The following is a 19,729-nucleotide window of genomic DNA, read 5'->3' on the forward strand; positions in this document are numbered from 1 at the left end:
TCAACATGCCAAGTTCCTCCAGCAGATTGCTTGTTCCACTTGGAACCAAGGTCTCCACAAGAAAGAAAGAAGAGCAGTGGATATAGCAAAATCATGGAAGTGTTAATGATACTGAAAATCAGCCCGACCTCTAGCCAAGCTATTTCAATGTACTTACAACATGGCATCTATCAAACAATACGGGAAATTGTCCAGGATTGGGCAATTTCAAAATGAAAAGCAGGGGAAATTTATATTGGCTAATTAACACCCAGTCATCAGCAATGTGCTAACAAACAGCACTTACTCACGTACAACCTGTATGGTTCCACTCAGTTCCAGGGCTCGTCACTGATGTGATCTAAACATAGAATGTAGAACAGAGTTTGCCCATGGTCCAGAGCTGAGATGGGAGAGTGGGAATCATCAGTAGAAGGTAACATTTGAACAAGACTAGCATCCTGAAACTGTGGCAAAAATTACTGCCTCATCTGGAAGGACCATTTCATCCCCTAGATGTGGAAAGGAAAGAGATAAAGAGAAAGGTCACTTCATCTCCTGCTATTGTGGGGGGGGGGAGGTGTCTTAAGAAGGGGAGTCGTTATTAGTTGTAATGGAAGATGGAACCAGGGTGTTGTGGAGTGAACAGACTGAAGCTAATCCTACATTATTCCTATTAACACTCCTCTGATCACCTCACTCATCTATATCCCTGGGGCAACCTACAATAGGCAATTAACAAATGCATACAGAATGTGTTCGTCAAAGTGCACCTGTGGAAAAAGAACCAAAGATCCTTTGTCTGAACTGGGAAAATGAAGACAAATTTAGTCTGAATTTCTGAACTGCATGTTTCCTTAAATAAAGAATCAACACTCCAAATATAGTGTCTACACTGCCCTATATAAATTAGGCATAACCTCTCTACTTTCATATTCAATAAATGGACATATGCTATTAGCTGCCCAATTTATTGATTTCACTGACAGTATAGCCATTTGTAATTCATGCACAGTATAATGACATCCCTCTGCCTCTCTGAGATCTTCACCCTCCTACCATTCAAACAATATGCTTGTTTCTTTCAACGCACAAAAAAATTGCTGGTGAATGCAGCAGGCCAGGCAGCTGTACCTCTTCCTAGAGATGCTGCCTGGCCTGCTGCGTTCACCAGCAACTATTATGTGGGTCGCTTGAAATTCCAGCATCTGCAGATTTCCTCGTGTTTGCTTGTTTCTTTTACTATTTTCCTATCAAAACAGTCAATTTCACATATCCCAATGTTAAGCTCCATTTGCCAGATCCCTGCTCACTCACTACTAGTTTATGAAGTTAAATCCCAGCTTACATCAGGGTTCTGTCTCGTGAACTGTAACCCCACATCAGCTGGTAAATCCATCCTACTGATTTCATAAACACAGACTCTACGTATCAGGGTGTTCCTAACCTGGGCTCTTCTTTCTTACCCATCTTTGCATCACTAGTGAGTAGTCATGACCATCCAGCAGGTTTCAAAAAAGTAATCAGAGAACCACAGATTTTCAGAGCACTTTTTAACATAATATTTCAGTATAAAGATTGTGTAATAAGAAATGACCTTATCAGTTACAAAACCATGTGTGTGGTAAATGTCAGAATAATGCTTAAATACAGCAAACTTTAAAAAAAATAAGGTCCATTCTAGCATGAGATTTACTAATGTGACTGTGTTCATCAATGGAAAGTCATTTTATTTTCAAGCCCTTTGAGCCCAGAACCATTCGTCATCTGCTAGGGTTCCTGACCTCAAGTATTGGGACTGATTCCTCCCTTTGTGAACCCCTCCCAGCCCCAATACAGCATGCAAACTCTCTCTGTTGCAAGCAAGAACATTACATCTGCAACAGTCTGAAAGATCTCCACTTTCCCTGCCAAGCCTAATTTGCACGTTGTTAGTGCTTGTGACTAATCCCAACTGCTTCAATAGCTCTGAAGTGCACAACGTGTGTTACAATGGACCTCACCAAAGAGTACTGAAAAGACAGAACAACACACAACATTTATACATTATCAAATTAACACATTGATATTCAACATCCCTTTCTTCAAAATACTGTATTTAATGACAATGGAAATAGTCAGCAAGCCAGGCAACACCTGCAGAGGGTGTGACAAGAGCTAATGTTAAAATGAAGGGCTTTGGAAGCACTGAATGCAGGGATTGTAGAAAATTAATTGTGCAGAATCATTATCTGAAATTGTTGAAATTATTGCTGAGGGTTTAAGCCTATAAACTGAGCAGTCAACATTGTTATGCTGTTCTTTGAAGTTACACTGTACAAGGCCAAGGATTTAGAGGTCAGCATGGGATTGAGAATTCAAGAGGCAGGGAATTTCAGACATGGGTTTACACTTGCAGATTAATTGAAATGTGCAGTAAAGAAATTGCAAATCTGTGCTTTGTCTCCCTTGTCTCCAAGCATCAAATCTCTATTTACATATTATACTAAATCTCACTGAGTACTTATGGGAACTGATTAATAAATGGTAATACAAATTCAAAGAGACACTAATCCGTGCTCCTGATACAGTTCCCTTAAGTAATAAGCAAATTCTATAACTTTAAGACAGCTACTTCTAACAAGGGTGTTGGTACTGTTACAGCTCCAACCACAAAATGACACTCCCCCACCCCGATTTTAACCAATTTTTACAGGAGCACCATCGAGAGTGTCCTGACCAGCTGCACCTCCGTCTGGTATGGGAATCACAAGGCACCTGACCACATCTTCCTACAAAGGATTGGAAGAATTGCTGAAAGGATCATCAGAGTCTCTCTTCCCCCACATTAAAGATATTTGTCAGGAGTGCTGCAGATGCAGGGCCCTTAGCAGTGTCAGTGATCCCACCCATCTGGCTAACAATCTCTTTGACCCATACCATCAAGCAGGATGCACCACAGCATTAGGATAAGAACTGTTAAGATGGGAAACAGCTCTTCCCCCAGGCCATTAAGACTAATGGTCACCACGTTGGTCTCATCACCTGTGAAGCACCAGTAGCATTATACTGTTTACTTTTCAACTGGTGTTGTATATGCACCTTATTTGTTAATTTATTTGTGGTAATAATATTTTCCGTGTTATGTGTGTGAGTTAGTGTACATGTACTGTGTTGTGCACCATGGTCCAAAGGAACGACGCAGACTGGGAGATCGTTTTGCTGAACACCTACGCTCTGTCTGCCAGAGAAAGCAGGATCTCCCAGTGGCCACACATTTTAATTCCACCTCCCATTCCCATTCTGATATGTCTATCCACGGCCTCCTCTACTGTAAAGATGAAGCCACACTCAGGTTGGAGGGACAACACCCTATATTCCCTCTGGGTAGCCTCCAACCTGTTGGCATGAACATTGACTAATCAAACTTCCGCTAATGCCCCACCTCCCCCTCATACCCCATCCGTTATTTATTTTTATACACACATTCTTTCTCTCTCTCTCTCTCCTTTTTCTCCCTCTGTCCCTCTGACTATACCCCTTGCCCATCCTCTGGGCTTTTCCCCCCCTCCCCCTTTTCTTTCTCCCTAAGTCTCCTGTCCCATGATCCTCTCATGTCCCTTTTGCCAATCAACTGTCCAGCTCTTGGCTCCATCCCTCCCCCTCCTGTCTTCTCCTATCATTTCGGATCTCCCCCTCCCCCTCTCAAATCTCTTACTAGCTCTTCTTTCAGTTAGTCCTGACGAAGGGCCTTGGCCCGAAACGTTGACTGTACCTCTTCCAATAGTTGCTGCCTGGCCTGCTGCATTCACCAGCAACTTTTTGTGTGTTGCTTGAATTTCCAGCATCTGCAGATTTTCTCGTGTTTGCTGCCTCATTTGGCGGTTTACATACGTATGGATGAATGGCAATAAACATGAACAAGTGATCCTGGCCTATCACCGCTGTGTTTCTCTTCACAACATCATTCCTTTTATTATTCAATCTCTTCTGCCTTTTACCCACCAAGGTTCTCCTCTTTATGTTCTTGCTTTCCTTCTGCACATTAAAAAAATCATCACTACCTTGTATGCTCTGCCAGTAGCTCATTAACATGTCTTTCTACAGAAACCTCCGAATGTGTTTTTATTACAGATCTGCAACATCCTAAGTAATCTGCTTTTACTCTTAGTACTCCATAAAACTAAAGTGCATAGTGACTTGTTTATTATTTTTAGTTTAAGTGTCTTTACCTTCTGCTTGTTCAATTCAGCAATGAATCTGTGAACATTGAAATTTTCATCAGCACTTAATGTTGTTTTGTCCTATACAAGATATACATTGAGCATACTGGTCCATTAGATTACAGGTTTCTCAGGCAGCTGTTAGGTACCTAATAGAATGCATAACTAATGGAAATAATTTCCCCTCTTCCCATCACTCAAATATCTTTAATGTTCCTCTGCATCTGGAGCCACAAGAGATTGCAGATGCTGGAATTTGGAGCAAGAAATAATCTCCTGGAAAAACTCAGCAGATCAAACATCATCTATGGGAGGAAAGGAGATTTTAATTGCTTCTGTCTTCACTTATAAATCCCATTAGTTAAGGCGATAGTGTTAGTCTCATTTACTATGATCAGTCTGCACTTTCAGCAGATTATGGCCCAAACGCATTTCAAACTAAGGGGAAAAAAAATCAAACTAATGACCCATCTTCTGGTAACATACCACCTCAGAGCAAGGTTCTGTCCTGACCACAAGGTCAAGGCATACAAGTTGAAGTCATCTCTGAAGTGTTTCCCATCTTGACATTAGAAATACAAACAACAAGACGCTGCATGAAACTTGAAGTGCTTGAAAAGTCATTGGAACTCAGAAACAGCACCTTATCTTTCTGTCTCCTTCATAGATTTGCATGTTGTTTGTTTGTACTCGGCAAAAAGGTCATTCATGTCCATTCAAGTCTTACCACAAAAGCTCACTGGCCAAATCTATCTGCACCAAAGAAAACTATACATTTAAAGCTGAGAGATTAATAAATAGGGTGTATTGATTTAAAGTAACACTCACAAAATGCAGATTAGGCAGCATCTATGGAGATGAATAATCAGTTGACGTTTCCGGCTGAGACCCTTCTTCAGGACTGGAAAGGAAAGTGAAAGATGCCAGAATAAAAAGGTGGAGGGAGGAGAAGGAGGACTATATAAAGGTGATATGTGAAGCCAGGTAGGAGGGATAGGGCTGGAGAAGAAGGAATCTGATAATAGAGGAGCTATGACCATGGGAGAGAGGGAAGAGGGAGGTGACAGGCAAGTGAGAAGAGGTAAGATGTCCAAGTGAAAAATAGAAGAGGGAACAGAAAAAAAAATACCAGAAGGAGAAATCAATGTTCATACCATCAGATTGGGGCTACCTAGATGGAAATGAGGTGTTGCTTCTCAGCCCTGAGAATGGCCTTGATGTGGCAAAAGAGGAGGGCCATCAGCTGATATGATATGTGTGGTATGATATTGTGGCCATCACTGAGACCTGGCTAAAGGATGCATGTCTCTGGGAGCTGAACGTCCAAGGATACACGGTGTATCGGAAGGATAGAAAGGTAGGCAGAGGGGGAGGCGTGGCTTTATTGGTAAGAAATGATATTAAATCATTAGAAAGAGGTGATATAGGATCGGAAGGTGCAGAATCTTTATGGTATGAGCTAAGGAATAGCAGGGGTAAATGGACCCTGATGGCAGTTATTTATAGGCCTCCAAACAGCTGCAGGGATGTGGACTACAAATTATAACTGGAAATAGAAAAGGCTTGTCAGAAGGGCAGTGTTATGATAATTGTGGGGGATTTTAACATGCGAGTAGATTGGAAAAATCAGGTCGGCACTGGATCTCAAGAGAGAGAATTTGTAGAATGTCTGCGAGATGGCTTTTTAGAACAGCTTGTTGTTGAGCCCACCAGGGGATCGGCTGTACTGGATTGGGTATTGTGTAATGAACCAGAGGTGATTGGAGAGATTGAGGTGAAGGAACCCTTAGGAGACAGTGATCATAACATGCTTGAGTTCACTGTGAAATTAGAAAAAGAGAAGCCGAAATCTGATGTGTCGGTGTTTCAGTGGAGTAAAGGAAACTACAGTGGCATGAGAGAGGAACTGGCCAAAGTTGACTGGAAAGAGACACCGGCGGGAAAGACGGCAGAGCAGCAGTGGCTGGAGTTTATGCGAGAAATGAGGAATGTGCAAGACAGGTATATTCCAAAAAAGAAGAAATTTTCGAGTGGAAAAAGGATGCAACCGTGGTTGACAAGAGAAGTCAAAGCCAAGGTTAAAGCTAAGGAGAGCGCATACAAGGAAGCAAAAATTAGTGGGTAGACAGAGGATTGGGAAGTCTTTAAAACCTTACAAAAGGAAACCAAGAAGGTCATTAAGAGAGAAAAGATTATCTATGAAAGGAAACTAGCAAATAATATCAAAGAGGATCGTAAAAGCTTTTTCAAGTATATAAAGAGTAAAAGACAGGTGAGAGTAGATATAGGACCGATAGAAAATGATACTGGAGAAATTGTAATGGGAGATGAGGAGATGGCAGAGGAACTGAACAAGTATTTTGCATCAGTCTTCACTGAGGAAGACAGCAGGATACCGGACACTCAAGGGTGGCAGGGAAGAGAAGTGTGCGCAGTCACAATTACGACAGAGAAAGTACTCAGGAAGCTGAATAGGCTAAAGGTCGATAAATCTCCTGGACCAGATGGAATGCACCCTCGTGCTCTGAAGGAAGTAGCTGTGGAGATTGCGGAGGCATTAGCGATGATCTTTCAAAAGTCGATAGATTCTGGCATGGTTCCGGAAGACTGGAAGATTGCAAATGTCGCTCCGCTATTTAAGAAGAGGGCAAGGAAGCAAAAAGGAAATTATAGACCTGTTAGCTTGACGTCGGTGGTTGGGAAGTTGTTGGAGTCGATTGTCAAGGATGAGGTTACAGAGTACCTGGAGGCATATGACAAGATAGGCAGAACTCAGCATGGATTCCCTAAAGGAAAATCCTGCCTGACAAACCTATTACAATTTTTTGAGGAAATTACCAGTAGGCTAGACAAGGGAGATGCAGTGGATGTTGTATATTTGGATTTTCAGAAGGCCTTTGACAAGGTGCCACACATGAGGCTGCTTAACAAGATAAGAGCCCATGGAATTACAGGAAAGTTACATACGTGGATAGAGCGTTGGCTGATTGGCAGGAAACAGAGAGTGGGAATAAAGGGATCCTATTCTGGTTGGCTGCCGGTTACCAGTGGTGTTCCGCAGGGATCAGTGTTGGGGCTGCTTCTTTTTACATTGTACATCAACGATTTGGATTATGGAATAGATGGCTTTGTGGCTAAGTTTGCTGACGATACGAAGATAGGTGGAGGGGCCGGTAGTGCTGAGAAAATGGAGAGTCTGCAGAGAGACTTGGATAGATTGGAAGAATGGGCAGAGAAGTGGCAAATGAAGTACAATGTTGGAAAGTGTATGGTTATGCAGCTTGGCAGAAAAAATAAACGGGCAGACTATTATTTAAATGGGGAAAGAATTCAAAGTTCTGAGATGCAACGGGACTTGACAGTCCTCGTACAGGATTCCCTTAAAGTTAACCTCCAGGTTGAGTCGGTAGTGAAGAAAGCGAATGCAATGTTGGCATTCATTTCTAGAGGGATAGAGTATAGGAGCAGGGATGTGATGTTCCCATGGAGTACTGTGGGCAGTTTTGGTCTCCTTATTTAAGAAAGGATGTGCTGACGTTGGAGAGGGTACAGAGAAGATTCACTAGAATGATTCCGGGAATGAGAGGGTTAACATATGAGGAACGTTTGTCCGCTCTTGGACAGTATTCCTTGGAGTTTAGAAGAATGAGGGGAGACCTCATAGAAACATTTCGAATGTTAAAAGGCATGGACAGAGTGGATGTGGCAAAGTTGTTTCCCATGATGGGGGAGTCTAGTACGAGAGGGCATGACTTCAGGATTGAAGGGCGCCCTTTCAGAACAGAAATGTGAAAAAATTTTTTTAGTCAGAGGGTGGTGGATCTATGGAATTTGTTGCCACGGGCAGCAGTGGAGGCCAAGTCATTGGGTGTATTTAAGGCAGAGATTGATAGGTATCTGAGTAGCCAGGGCATCAAAGGTTATGGTGAGAAGGCGGGGCAGTGGGACTAAATAGGATAAAATGGATCAGCTCATGATAAAATGGCGGAGCAGACTCGATGGGCCGAATGGCCTACTTCTGCTCCTTTGTCTTATGGTCTTATGGATATATCGGAACAGGAATGGAGATAGAAGTGAAAATGGTTGGCCATTGGGAAATTCCGTTTTTGTCAGATGGATTGGAGGTCCCTCATTTTATGTCTGGTCTCACCAACGTAGAGGAGGCCACATCAGAATCACCAGATACAATAAATGACTCCAGCAGATTTGCAGGTGAGTTGTTGCCTCACCCGGAAGAACAGCTTGAGGCCTTGAATTGAGGCAAGGGAGGAAGTGAATGGGTGGGTGTAGCATTTCTGTTGTTTACAGGGATGGGTGCCAGGAGGAGGGTTAGTCGGGAAGGACGAACCGGCAGGCCATCACAGAGGAAGCAATCCCTTTGGAAAGCAGAGTGTTGGGGGGGAGGAGAATATAAAGTTGTTTTTGGTGGGTGGATCCCATTAAAATGGCAGAGTTACGGGGAATAATGTGTTTGATACAGAGGCTCATGGGGTGGTAGGTGAGGACAAGAGGACATATCACTGTTAAGACTGTGGGAAGAGAGGGTGTGCAGGGATGTCCAGAAAATGGAGGGATACGAGTGAGGGCAGCATCATGAGTAGAGGAGGGAAACCTCGTTCTTTGAAGAAGGAAGACATCTTTGATATCCTGGAAAGGAAAGCCTCATCCTGGGAACAGATGCAGCAGTCGGGGCTGGAAGAGGTACATATAGTCTTGATAGGCATACGTTTATAAAAGACGCAGGTAGACAGTTTGTCAGAGAGATCGAGAAAGGGAAGGGAGGTATCAGAAATGGACCAACTGAAATTATGGGCAGGGTGGAAGTTGGACGCAAACTTGACAGAATTGATGAGATCAACATGGGTGCATGAAACAGCACCAATGCAGTTGTCAACATAGGGCAGGAGGAGTTAGAGAGCATTACCAGGGAAGGCTTGGAACATGGACTGTTCTACGTAGCCAATGAAAAGGCAGGCAAAGCTGAGGCCTATGGCTACCCCTTGAGTTTGAAGAAAGTGGGAGGAGCTGAAGGAGAAATTGTTGAGATTGAGGACCAGTTCTGCCAAATGAAAGATGCTGGTGGTGCAGGGAAACTGGTTGGGTCTTTTGTTGAGAAAGAAGTGGAGAGCTTTGAGGCCATCTTGATGGGGGATAGTAGCTTATAGGGACCGGGCATCCATGGTGAAAATGACGCGGTCAATGTCAGGGAATAGAAAGTTGTTGAGGAGCTTGGGAATGTGAACTGTTGTGGATGTAAGTGGGAAGGACCTGAACCAAGAGGAACAGAATGGAGTGAAGCTGTGCAGACACAAGTTCAGTGGGGCAGGAGCAGGTAGAGACAATGGGCTTACCCGCATAGTTAGGTTTGTGGATCTTGCATAGGAGATATAAATGAGCAATGGTAAGGGGGTAGATTTAAAGTAATTGGTAAAAGAAATAGAAAGGAATTAAGAAGAATGTTTTCCACACAGCCAGTGCTGGGGACTTGGAACTCATTACGTGAAAAGGTGGCTGAAGTACAAAGCCCAAGCATATTGAGATACATCTGGATGACCTTTGTGAAATGAAGACTAGGAAGTATTGCAAAAATTAGGTCATATTGCTCTTTTTTTGGCTGACACATACAACATGGGCCTCCTGTTGTCCCGCCAGCTTCTCCAACTCTATCTTTGTTCCATAACAGGTCAAGCTACAGGCAGTTACTTTGATTATGGAAATAAAATATGTGAAGGAACATCTGTACAGTGAGAAACTCAGTCGTCATTTCAGAATGGATTATCTTAATCTACAACCAGTTTTGATGAAAGATCATCAGCCCAAAACACTACCTCAGTTATTTTTTCCCCTGAAAATACTACCTGCTTAATATTTGTATTCATTTGTTTTCAGATTTTCAGCTGCATTTTGCACTTGTAGTATACACTCAGTGATCACTTTATTAGGTGCCTCCTGTACCTAATAAAGTGGCCACTGAGTGTATTTAATATGGGAGACCTCCTATTAGGCTAATTGCTTGAAATCTCTAGTTAAAAGTAACAAAGGAATTGAATACAGTGAGCACTCACATTGATTATATTATTAAAAGGGCCTGCTTTTTCATTATAAACCCCACTCGTTCCTAGCCAGGGCTTTGCAGCCCTCAATTTAACCCTAGCCTAATCATGCAGCAATTTACAATGAACAATTAACCTACCAACCAGTATGTCTTTGTCCTGTGGGAGGAAATCTGAGCACCCTGAGGAAACCCATGGGGCCATGGAGAGAACATATACTCCTCACTGACAGCAGCGGGAAATGAACCCTGGCCACTGGCACTGTAAAGCGTTATGCTATGCTAACCACTATGCCTCCATGACTTGATAGAGGTATATAAGAATACAAGGGGGATAGAGAGAATAGGCAGTTCGCACCATTTTCCCAAGGCAGCAATGACTAATTTTAGAGGATATCCTTTAAGGTGTGAGTAGGAAAGTTTAGGGGAAAGTCATGAGTAGACTATTTTTTAAATTCAGAGAGTGGCAACTCCTACTTCTAATGTAGTTACGTGCTGTGTAAGCCAATGATCTGGAGAGGGTTAGATTTAAAGAATGCAGTGGGATAGAAATGCACTTAGGTCTCTTTAACTACAAGGAAGCACTGTGATCAGTGGCCTATTATTCTCCTCGCTGGCCATGGAGTCAATTGAACCAAATATTGAGAGGTAGAGGATGCCATCAGTCATTCAGCACACAAAATCTAGTTCTTTCATCTAGAATCTAGTTCACAAAAATCAACATTGTTCTGAACTGCATTTTAAACTCAATCTACAATCCACATTCAGATCTGAAGACTAGTTGCTGTTGAAATTAATATTTGCTATATACCATAATTCCAGAATACACCCTAACAAGTGTCAACCAGTCCTGTTATAAAGATCTCTTGCCTCAATGAAGAGAGTATGGACAATTAATGTTATGGCTTAACTATCATCATAAACTTCAATTCATTGCAATTCATCAAGAGACATTGTTAGGTTAGTGAACAACAGGAATGTTTTTATTAAACCAATAATCAGTTATCAAACAAAAAGCACAATCCAAGAATCATCCAATCAAGAAGGTAGAATCAAGGCACATGAAGCTTGTTCCATAATTTACAATACTTTCTAACCTTGGTTGAAGAACTCTGGTCATCTCTCTTGAGGTGCCATTTCTTTGACAATCCTTCTTCTTAATTCAGTGTCAATGGAAGAGATCTACAACAGAATATGAATATGAAATCTAGTTCTGTTCTGCTGGATTGAAGATACTTTCTTCTCCCAAAGAAGATGAGTTTCCAAACCAATAGGAGAGGCAACAAGAACAGCCCCCCGAAACAAATAAAGTCATCTGAAGTGAGGCAACATCTGTGGGAAGGGAAGCAGTTAATGTTTCAGGATGATAGCCTTTCATCAGAAATGGGAATAGTTGGAGACAAGTCAGATTTTAAGATGCACAGAAAGTGGACGGTAGGGCGAGGATTGAAGGATGAATGAGAATCACAAGGCTGTGAAGGCAGGAAAATTAATATAAGAAGGATGACAGTGTGAGATGAATGGTAGTGGTGATATCATAAAGCTGAGTAGCAACAGATAATTATCTCAAATTTTCAAATCAGCAAACAGTGCTTTCAAATGGTTGTGGTCAGCATTGTTTGGAAGTTTGTAGTGTCTTCCTCAAGCTTTTGCCGAGCTTTGTTGGAACAGTGTTGGATTTCAACATCAGAGAGATTAGAACAGAAGTGATCAATAAGTAAGCAAGTCAACAACACTCAGTTTAGCAACTTCAGGTACGGTGTTCCTACAAGTGTGGCAAGAACTTATTGTATTACCAGCACAATTACCTGGAGTGTAGGAATAAGAAGATTCTTTAAAGTAAAAATTACAAAGGAAGACTTGCATTCCCAACTTTTTCCAAGTAATTTCAAAAGAATATGGCCAATAAAGTGCAGCGTTGCAGTGTAGGATGCATGGAAGCCAATTTGTGCACAGCAAGTTTCCACTCTTGACAAATAACTGGATAACTTGTTTAACAATTGTTGACTGAAGGAAGGTGATTGGCCAGGGCTCAGGGATGGTCTCCCTGCCCTTCTTCACATCCAGCAGCCAGGTGGAGTTTTAACTCAATGTCACTTCTGAAATTTGGCACCTCCGGAACTCTGCTATTTACACTGAACTTAGTCTTTATTCATTTATGAAACGTGGACTGACTGTCCAGTTCTTCGTTTACTGCCCACAATTGCCCTTGACAAAGTGGTGATGAGCCACCTCTCTAAAATACAGCAGTTCCCAACAGTGAGTATTTCATCATTCTGCCCCAGGAAAGGAAGGGCAGTAATCATGGGTAGCTTGGAGGGAAACTTAGAGATGGTGCACTTAGAGTCATAGAGCTTGAACCAATGCCCTTGAGCAGAAAATCCTACAAGTTGTCGTGAATACAACCCAGTCCATCAAGGGTAAAGCCCTCCCTACCGTTGAGCACATCTACATGGAAGCACTGTTGCAGGAAAGCAGCACCTATCATTCCGGACCCCCACCACCCAGGCCTTGCTCTCTTCTCACAGCTGCAGGAGCCTCAGGACCCATACCACCAGGTTCAGAAGCAGTTATTATCCTTCAACTATCAGGTTCTTGAACCAGAGAGGATAACTTCACTCACCCCATCACTGAAATGTTCCCACAATCTGTGGACTCATTTTCAAAGACTCTTCATCTCATGTTCTTGATATTTATTGCTTATTATTATTTTTTTCTTTTTGGCTCATCTTCCTATGTATGTGTTTATTAAATATCTTTAAATGTGGTTATTGTGCTTACCTCAACTGCTTTCTTTGGCAACATGACTCCTACAGGCAACTCTGTGTGAAGAAGTTGTCTCTCAGGCTTACCTGCCAAACCTCTTCTTATAATTCTGATCCTCAAGTCTTGGCAACATTCTTATAAATCTTCTTTGCACTCTTTCTAGCTTAATGGCACCTTTCCAATAACAGAGGAACCAAAACTGTACACAGTAGTGCTAGTGAAGCCTCATTAATGCCTTGTACAAGGACACCATAAAGTCCCAACTCATTTACTCAGTGCCCTGACTGATGAAGACCATTGAACTAAACACCTTTTTTACCACTCTGTCTGTCTATGACTCCATTTTCAGGGAACTGTGTACTTGTATTCCTCAGTCCCTTTGTTCCACAAAATTCCCCAGGGCCCTACCATTCACAGTACAAGTCCTATCCTGGTTTGACCTCCCAAGATGCAACATCTGCTAAGCCTTATCCATTTGGTTAAAGATGAAGCTACTGTCAAGGAAGTACCTTAGAATATGGTCACACTAGATTTCCGCCAGATCAATATTTTAGCTCTTCTCACCAGCCCTTTCTCTAAAGCACGTTCTGCTGCATCATATGTTTATCCAATTCCCTCTCAAAGACCACAAAATAACCTAACTTCACCATATGTGTATGTAGTACATCCCAGATTCCAAGCAAGAACTGTGTAGAAAAATACCCTCATGTTACTTTTAATTCACTTCCCTTTTGTATAATGTCTCTGACCTGCTGACCTTAGTCCTTCCACATAGGGAGCATTCCTACTAGCAACCCTGTCATAGCACTCATTATTTTTTATACTTATGCCAAATCTCCTTTCATCCTTCTCTTCTGCAAAGAAAAAGATTCCTGGTTCTCAAACCTTATAGCTATACACTCTCATATCAGGAAATACTCTCATAAGCAACACGCATTCTCATAAATCTGGGCTTTTGTTTGCTTTATCATCCTTTATATCTCTTTCCCCAAATAGGGAGCTGTCAATTCATTTATATTTTTGTCTGCTACTCAACCATAACCATACCTGAATCATCTCTTCCTTAAAGGCAGCCCATTTTCTAAGCATAAACACAGGAAATTCGGCAGATACTAGAAATTGAGCAATGTACATAAAATGGTGGTGGAACTCAGCAGCTCAGGCTGCAGATATGGAGGGGAGTACAGTAGCTCCTCCAGCATTGTGTGTGTTGCTCCCCTTTTCATAACAGATTTACTGACCAATTTTTGATTCCAGTTGAAGCACCTTCAATAACTCCAAAAGACTGAGGTTTGGTAAAATACTGAAAGGCTTTTATTCGCTGTACAATATGACCTCCACGGTGAGTGTCTGCTCCCGGACTGAGGGGGAGGGGCAAGGTGAAACACTTTTATACAGGGATCTGTGGGAGGAGCCACAGGGGCAGTCTGCAGAGGGGCGTGTCCAGACAGTTAACCCAGTCACAACATATATATATGGTTTACCACACCGGTTCACCTGGATGAGATCCACTCTCATTCCTTGAAACTGGAATTCCTACAACAAAGGACTTTTACTTTGGGTTGCTCCTCCTCCTTTTCAATATTTTTAAAATGTTATTTTATTTAGATACAGCGTGGAATAGGCCCTTCCAGCGTCACTACCCAGCAACCCCGACAACCACAATTTAGCCCTAATCTAATCACGGGACAATTTACAATGACTTATTAGCCTACTCGCTACATCCTTGGACTGTGGGGAAGAAACCCACGCATTTCGATAGAGACTCCTCACAGAGCATGCTGGGATTAAACTCTGAACTCCGATGCCCCAAGCTGTAATAGTGTCGCGCTAACCGCTACACTACTGTGATGTCCAGGGTCCCCTGCTTATTATTCCTCAATAATATAGCCAACATAAATCTCAAGATATCATCAATCTGCCAATCTCACTATTTCTCCGTTTAGAACCGTGACTAATTTTGTGCCTTTGGTGTCCGTGTTAGATTTAGATAATGGGATACAGTGCATCCAGAGGAGCATTAAGGTAACAAGGATATAATATTTATACATTAACCAAAGGGACTAAACTGTGGGCAGGTGGGTTTAAAAGCAGACAAATACAGGGTACCAACTTTAGGTCCAAATGGGATAAAAGAGGCTAATTTTAAAAAAGGCGAAATAATCAGTATTGTACAAATTCAAGAATATATAAGTTGCAATGAAAATGACACACAAGGGTATAAAATGACTACATCATCATAACTCACCCTTCCATCTATGCCATTGGATTCTAACCCCATCTCCAGATGTAAAGTGTGCACAAACTGCTCACCTAGGCTGAGTGGGTTATTATTAGCATTTGCTGTTAACAAGCGGAGCTGAGCCATTACAGGTCCACAATCCCTTATCCGAAATCCTTGAGGCCAGTTACATTTCGGAATTCAGACCCCACCCCCCCGCCATACCAAAAAACACGTATGCTCATGTCCCTTATTTAACCTGGCTCAGTACAGTGGACTTTAAGACCCAGCGGCACACCAAACCTACGCACATCCTCCCATATACTTTAAATCATCTCTAGATTACTTATCAATGTAAATACTATGTAAATAAAAGTTATACTGTATTGTTTAGGGAATAATGACGTGAAGAAATTTTATTTCCAACAAAAACATTCAATAAAACATAAAAATGTACAGCTTCAAACGAACCGAATCAAACACATGGTAAATGACTTATTGGAATAAATGTAGAACGTCACTGTTACTATAAAACTTCAGTAACTTGTCTTTCTATTTATTTAAATCATATACAGTGGTAGTTCCGACACTATTTTCTTCAGTAAGATGTCGCACAGACACACCACGATCAAGTTTCTGCAATAACTCCGCTTTCTGTGATATTCATAGAGAAGATTCGTTCTCTTTTTCTCAGTTACCCATAGGGGTACCTGCAGCTCTTTTTGACATTTTCACAATGAAATTAAACACAAAGTCAACAGTGAACACAAAATATCAGCGAACCTCAAATGCGCATGTAAACGGTACGAGCGCTGAGCCACAACTGACGTCTGGCGGCCTCTGCTAGTGCTGCCACGTCACACCTGAGTGACGTCAGCGGTTGGCGAGAGAAACTTCGGTTTTCGGAGCTTTTTGGATAAAGGACCGTGCACGTGTACTATCTATGAAACTTTGTTACGTTTTACCCGGGGCCGAGGGGGCCCGGCGCTCGCTGGGGGGCGTTAACGAGCGCGCCCTCCCCGATCCGTGACGACCTGATGACGTTGCACTGCGTTTGCGCGCGAAGGCGGGAGCCTGGCGACCGCGAAGATGGCGGCGCTGAAGCGTAAACTGCCGAGCCAGAAAGCTGCTGGGCACAAGAAGGCGTCGAGCGGATGCAGGCAGCTTTCGCAGGAGGCTGACAGGACAGGCAGCCAGTTCGTTGAGGGAGCTATTGTCCGAATTAAGATGGAGAATTTCCTGTGAGTGAACGCCAGGTTACGGCCTGTGATAGTAAGCGGTCGCCCACCCCTTCACTTTTGTTTACCTGCGCCTTCCTACCAGTGAAGCCGTGGCCTTTAGGCAGCTGGTAGATGCGCGCGGGGATTGGGGGCGTGGGAGACTTCAGAGGAAGACTAGTGGGAGAAAGCGTGCGGTGCACAAGTACCGACTTGACATCTTTCTTTATTATTCCCTTTGGAAGGCAGAGGTTTATCCCAAGTATCCGTAAAAGAACGATTCCGTGCAGGAGTAATTTCGGTTTTGTCGAAAGAGTTCTATAGCCGTTACAGATGCTTTTGAAGTGTAGTCCCTGATTTAGTCAAAGCAACTGCTAATTGCTGTTTGTGGGATTGCACTATTGCAATGTGTTAGTACCCAAAGTATTGGCTGAGAGATAAATATTGGAATGGTATCTCTAAAGTATAGTGCCATGTGAACTTTTAGTTCCAACTGAGAAGGCAGACAGGGACTTGGCTTATTAAATGTTCAAGGGTAGCGACTCGTTACATTTATTACAGACTCAAATGACTGCAGATGATGGAATCTGGAGCAACACATAAAAAAGGTTTCTCTCCATAGATGCTGCCTGATCAGCTGAGTCTCTCCAGCTGTTTGTGTTCTTGTATTTATTATCTTGATGTGCTTTTGAATAGAATGATCTGTGTGGATGGTGGACAAATTTTTTTTAAAAATGTATCATATCTTGGTACAATAATAAGTCAATGCTCACTTGAAAGTAAATGGCATTAACAGCACTGTGGTTCTTGGTAGTGTATGGGTGACAATGCCTTGCTTTCCCAAATTAGACCCGCACAATAACTTATTGCCCTCCTAGGTTGCTGTACCTAATTTAAAGATGCTGTAAGATTTGTATCAAGTCCAAGGTTTGCCTAACCCAGAGCTGGTGTAGATCATTAAATGCAGGGTGATCGGGCTTGGTAGAAATTAAGACACTATGCGGAACAAGTTGGAAAGGAAAGGTATGTCGCATCTGGAGTTTCTCCGGTTAGCAGACAATTTCCCTCCACACCTCTCTGACGTAGTGGGGAACCGTGTACGAGGCAAGTTACAGCAGTGGTTTACCATTGCCTTCTGCTGGGTGAGTTTCCAAAGAGATCACCAGCTCATAACCCAGCACGGATGGAAAGCGTGCAGGGGAGCCGGCTGGATTTGAATTAGAACAAGTTGAGCATTACAAAATTTGTGTACATTGGGTTAAAGAGAAAATTAGTGATACTTACTTAGAGCTACACACATCAAAGTTGCTGGTGAACGCAGCAGGCCAGGCAGCATCTCTAGGAAGAGGTACAGTCGATGTTTCGAGCCGAGACCCTTCGCCAGGACTAACTAAAGGAAGAGCTAGTAAGAAGGTGGGGCAGTAGATAGACATATCAGAATGGGAATGGGATGTGGAATTAAAATGTGTGGCCACTGGGAGATCCGGTGCTCCCGATGTGGCCTTCTATAATTCCAAATCCCATTCCCATTCTGATATATCTATCCACGGGCTCCTCTACTGTAAAGATGAAGCCACACTCAGGCTGGAGGAACAACACCTTATATTCCATCAGGGTAGCCTCCAACCTGATGGCATGAACATTGACTTCTCAAACTTCCGCTAATGCCCCACCTCCCCCTCGTACCCCATCCATTATTATTTATATACACACATTCTTTCTCTCTCTCTCTCCTTTTTCTCCCTCTGTCCCTCTGACTATACCCCTTGCCCATCCTCTGGGTTCCCCCCCCCTTTCCTTCTCCCTGGGCCTCCTGTCCCATGATCCTCTCTTATCCCTTTTGCCTATCACGTGTCCAATTCTTGGCTCCATCCCTCTCCCTCCTGTCTTCTTCTATCATTTTGGATCTCCCCCTCCCCCTCTCAAATCTGTTACTAACTCTTCCTTCAGTTAGTCCTGACGAAGGGTCTCGGCCCGAAACGTCGACTGTACCTCTTCCTAGAGATGCTGCCTGGCCTGCTGCGTTCACCAGCAACTTTGATGTGTGTTGCTTGAATTTCCAGCATGCAGAATTCCTCGTGTTTGTGATACTTATAGCTTACTACTTGTCTCAGCATCTGGCAGTGGAATTGGAAACCTATTATTCTCCAAGTTGAGCTAATCAAACAGCTGACAGGTCTATCTTTCCAGGATATGTTACTAATCTAGACAAGCAAATTAACTTTCATCAGGGGCCCTGGAGTATACTGAAATTAAATATCAGATTATCCTGCTATAGGGTTGATTCAATTCTCAAGTTCCACTACCAGGTCGTTTATTTTGAGAAACATTTTACTCTTAAATGGAGCATCAAAACAAAAGGAAATTGCTAATTGTTCATTAGACAACTGATTTTAGCTTTCAGTTTCAGAATGGAATGATGACATAAATGATTTACCAAACAGAGGAGACTAAAAATAGAAATTTAAAGTAAAAATAGTGTAGAAAGTGCACAGCCTTTTTATTGATATCTTACTTGCCATACATAACATTAGCTCTTCAGGTTATAGAACGACTCCACTCCACTCTTCCTGACACTGTACCTGCTATTTCCTGCAATTGGTTTTAAATTTGAGCAGTTGCTTAAAGTTAATCATATTATTGAGAATATTGCAAGTTCATGTAAAATATATACTTGTTCCCTTTCCAATAGCATTGGTTTAAATAATGAGCTAATGGCAGTCCTGTGCAATTCTTAAAGAAAATGCATTTATATAATTTTCTTGAGGTCATACAAAGCACCCTTGACCAAATAAAAACATTTAAAATACAGGTATGTTAACAGTTGTATCACAGGACACATGACAACCAGTTTGCCTGCAGAAAATTGTACAAACATTAGTATAATGATTAGGTGATGTTCTTTTAGAGATATTATTTAAGAGATTAATTTTAGTCTGGTCATCTCCTGTTGTTATTCAGTATGGTGCTATCATTTATTTTGCATCCACTCATGAGGGTAGATGGGGCTTCACTTTAATACAATGACTTCCGATTAATTGGGACCAGTACATTTTGGCTCAATTAAGTGGCTGCCCCAATTAGCCACAGTTTCATGGAAATAGTTGAAAAGATATTTTAAAAAAAAGACAAACTACCATTTAACTGAGTAACAAAGTATGCATTTAAATGAAATGCAGAACAAATTCGGATTCTGCCAGTACCACTACAATACTATAAAAGTATATGTTAGATTGTTTTGATGCTCTCTGATCCAGGTAATGCTTGGGCTCCCATAGAACTCTTGCTGCTG

The 19,729-nt window shown here is 42.3% G+C and overlaps 1 protein-coding gene and 1 long non-coding RNA gene across 3 annotated transcripts in view; one reads left to right on the forward strand and one right to left on the reverse strand.

The window, feature by feature from the left end:
* The window catches only part of LOC140197718 (uncharacterized), a 64,307-nt gene extending 48,073 nt beyond the window's left edge, over window positions 1–16,234 (reverse strand). For both annotated transcript variants that reach the window (XR_011885996.1, XR_011885995.1), the window contains exons 1-2: window positions 16,004–16,234; window positions 11,331–11,415 (exon numbers count right to left, since the gene is read on the reverse strand). This is a non-coding gene — a long non-coding RNA (uncharacterized lncRNA). The remainder of the gene's footprint in view (window positions 1–11,330; window positions 11,416–16,003) is intronic.
* A 50-nt stretch (window positions 16,235–16,284) lies between these two features.
* The window catches only part of smc5 (structural maintenance of chromosomes 5), a 62,587-nt gene continuing 59,142 nt past the window's right edge, over window positions 16,285–19,729 (forward strand). The window contains exon 1 of the mRNA XM_072258107.1: window positions 16,285–16,461. Within this exon, the coding sequence (XP_072114208.1) occupies window positions 16,310–16,461 (152 nt within the window). The 5' untranslated portion in view covers window positions 16,285–16,309. The remainder of the gene's footprint in view (window positions 16,462–19,729) is intronic.

The sequence above is a fragment of the Mobula birostris genome, chromosome 5 (genome assembly GCF_030028105.1).
Source record: "Mobula birostris isolate sMobBir1 chromosome 5, sMobBir1.hap1, whole genome shotgun sequence".
Lineage (NCBI taxonomy): Eukaryota > Metazoa > Chordata > Chondrichthyes > Myliobatiformes > Myliobatidae > Mobula > Mobula birostris.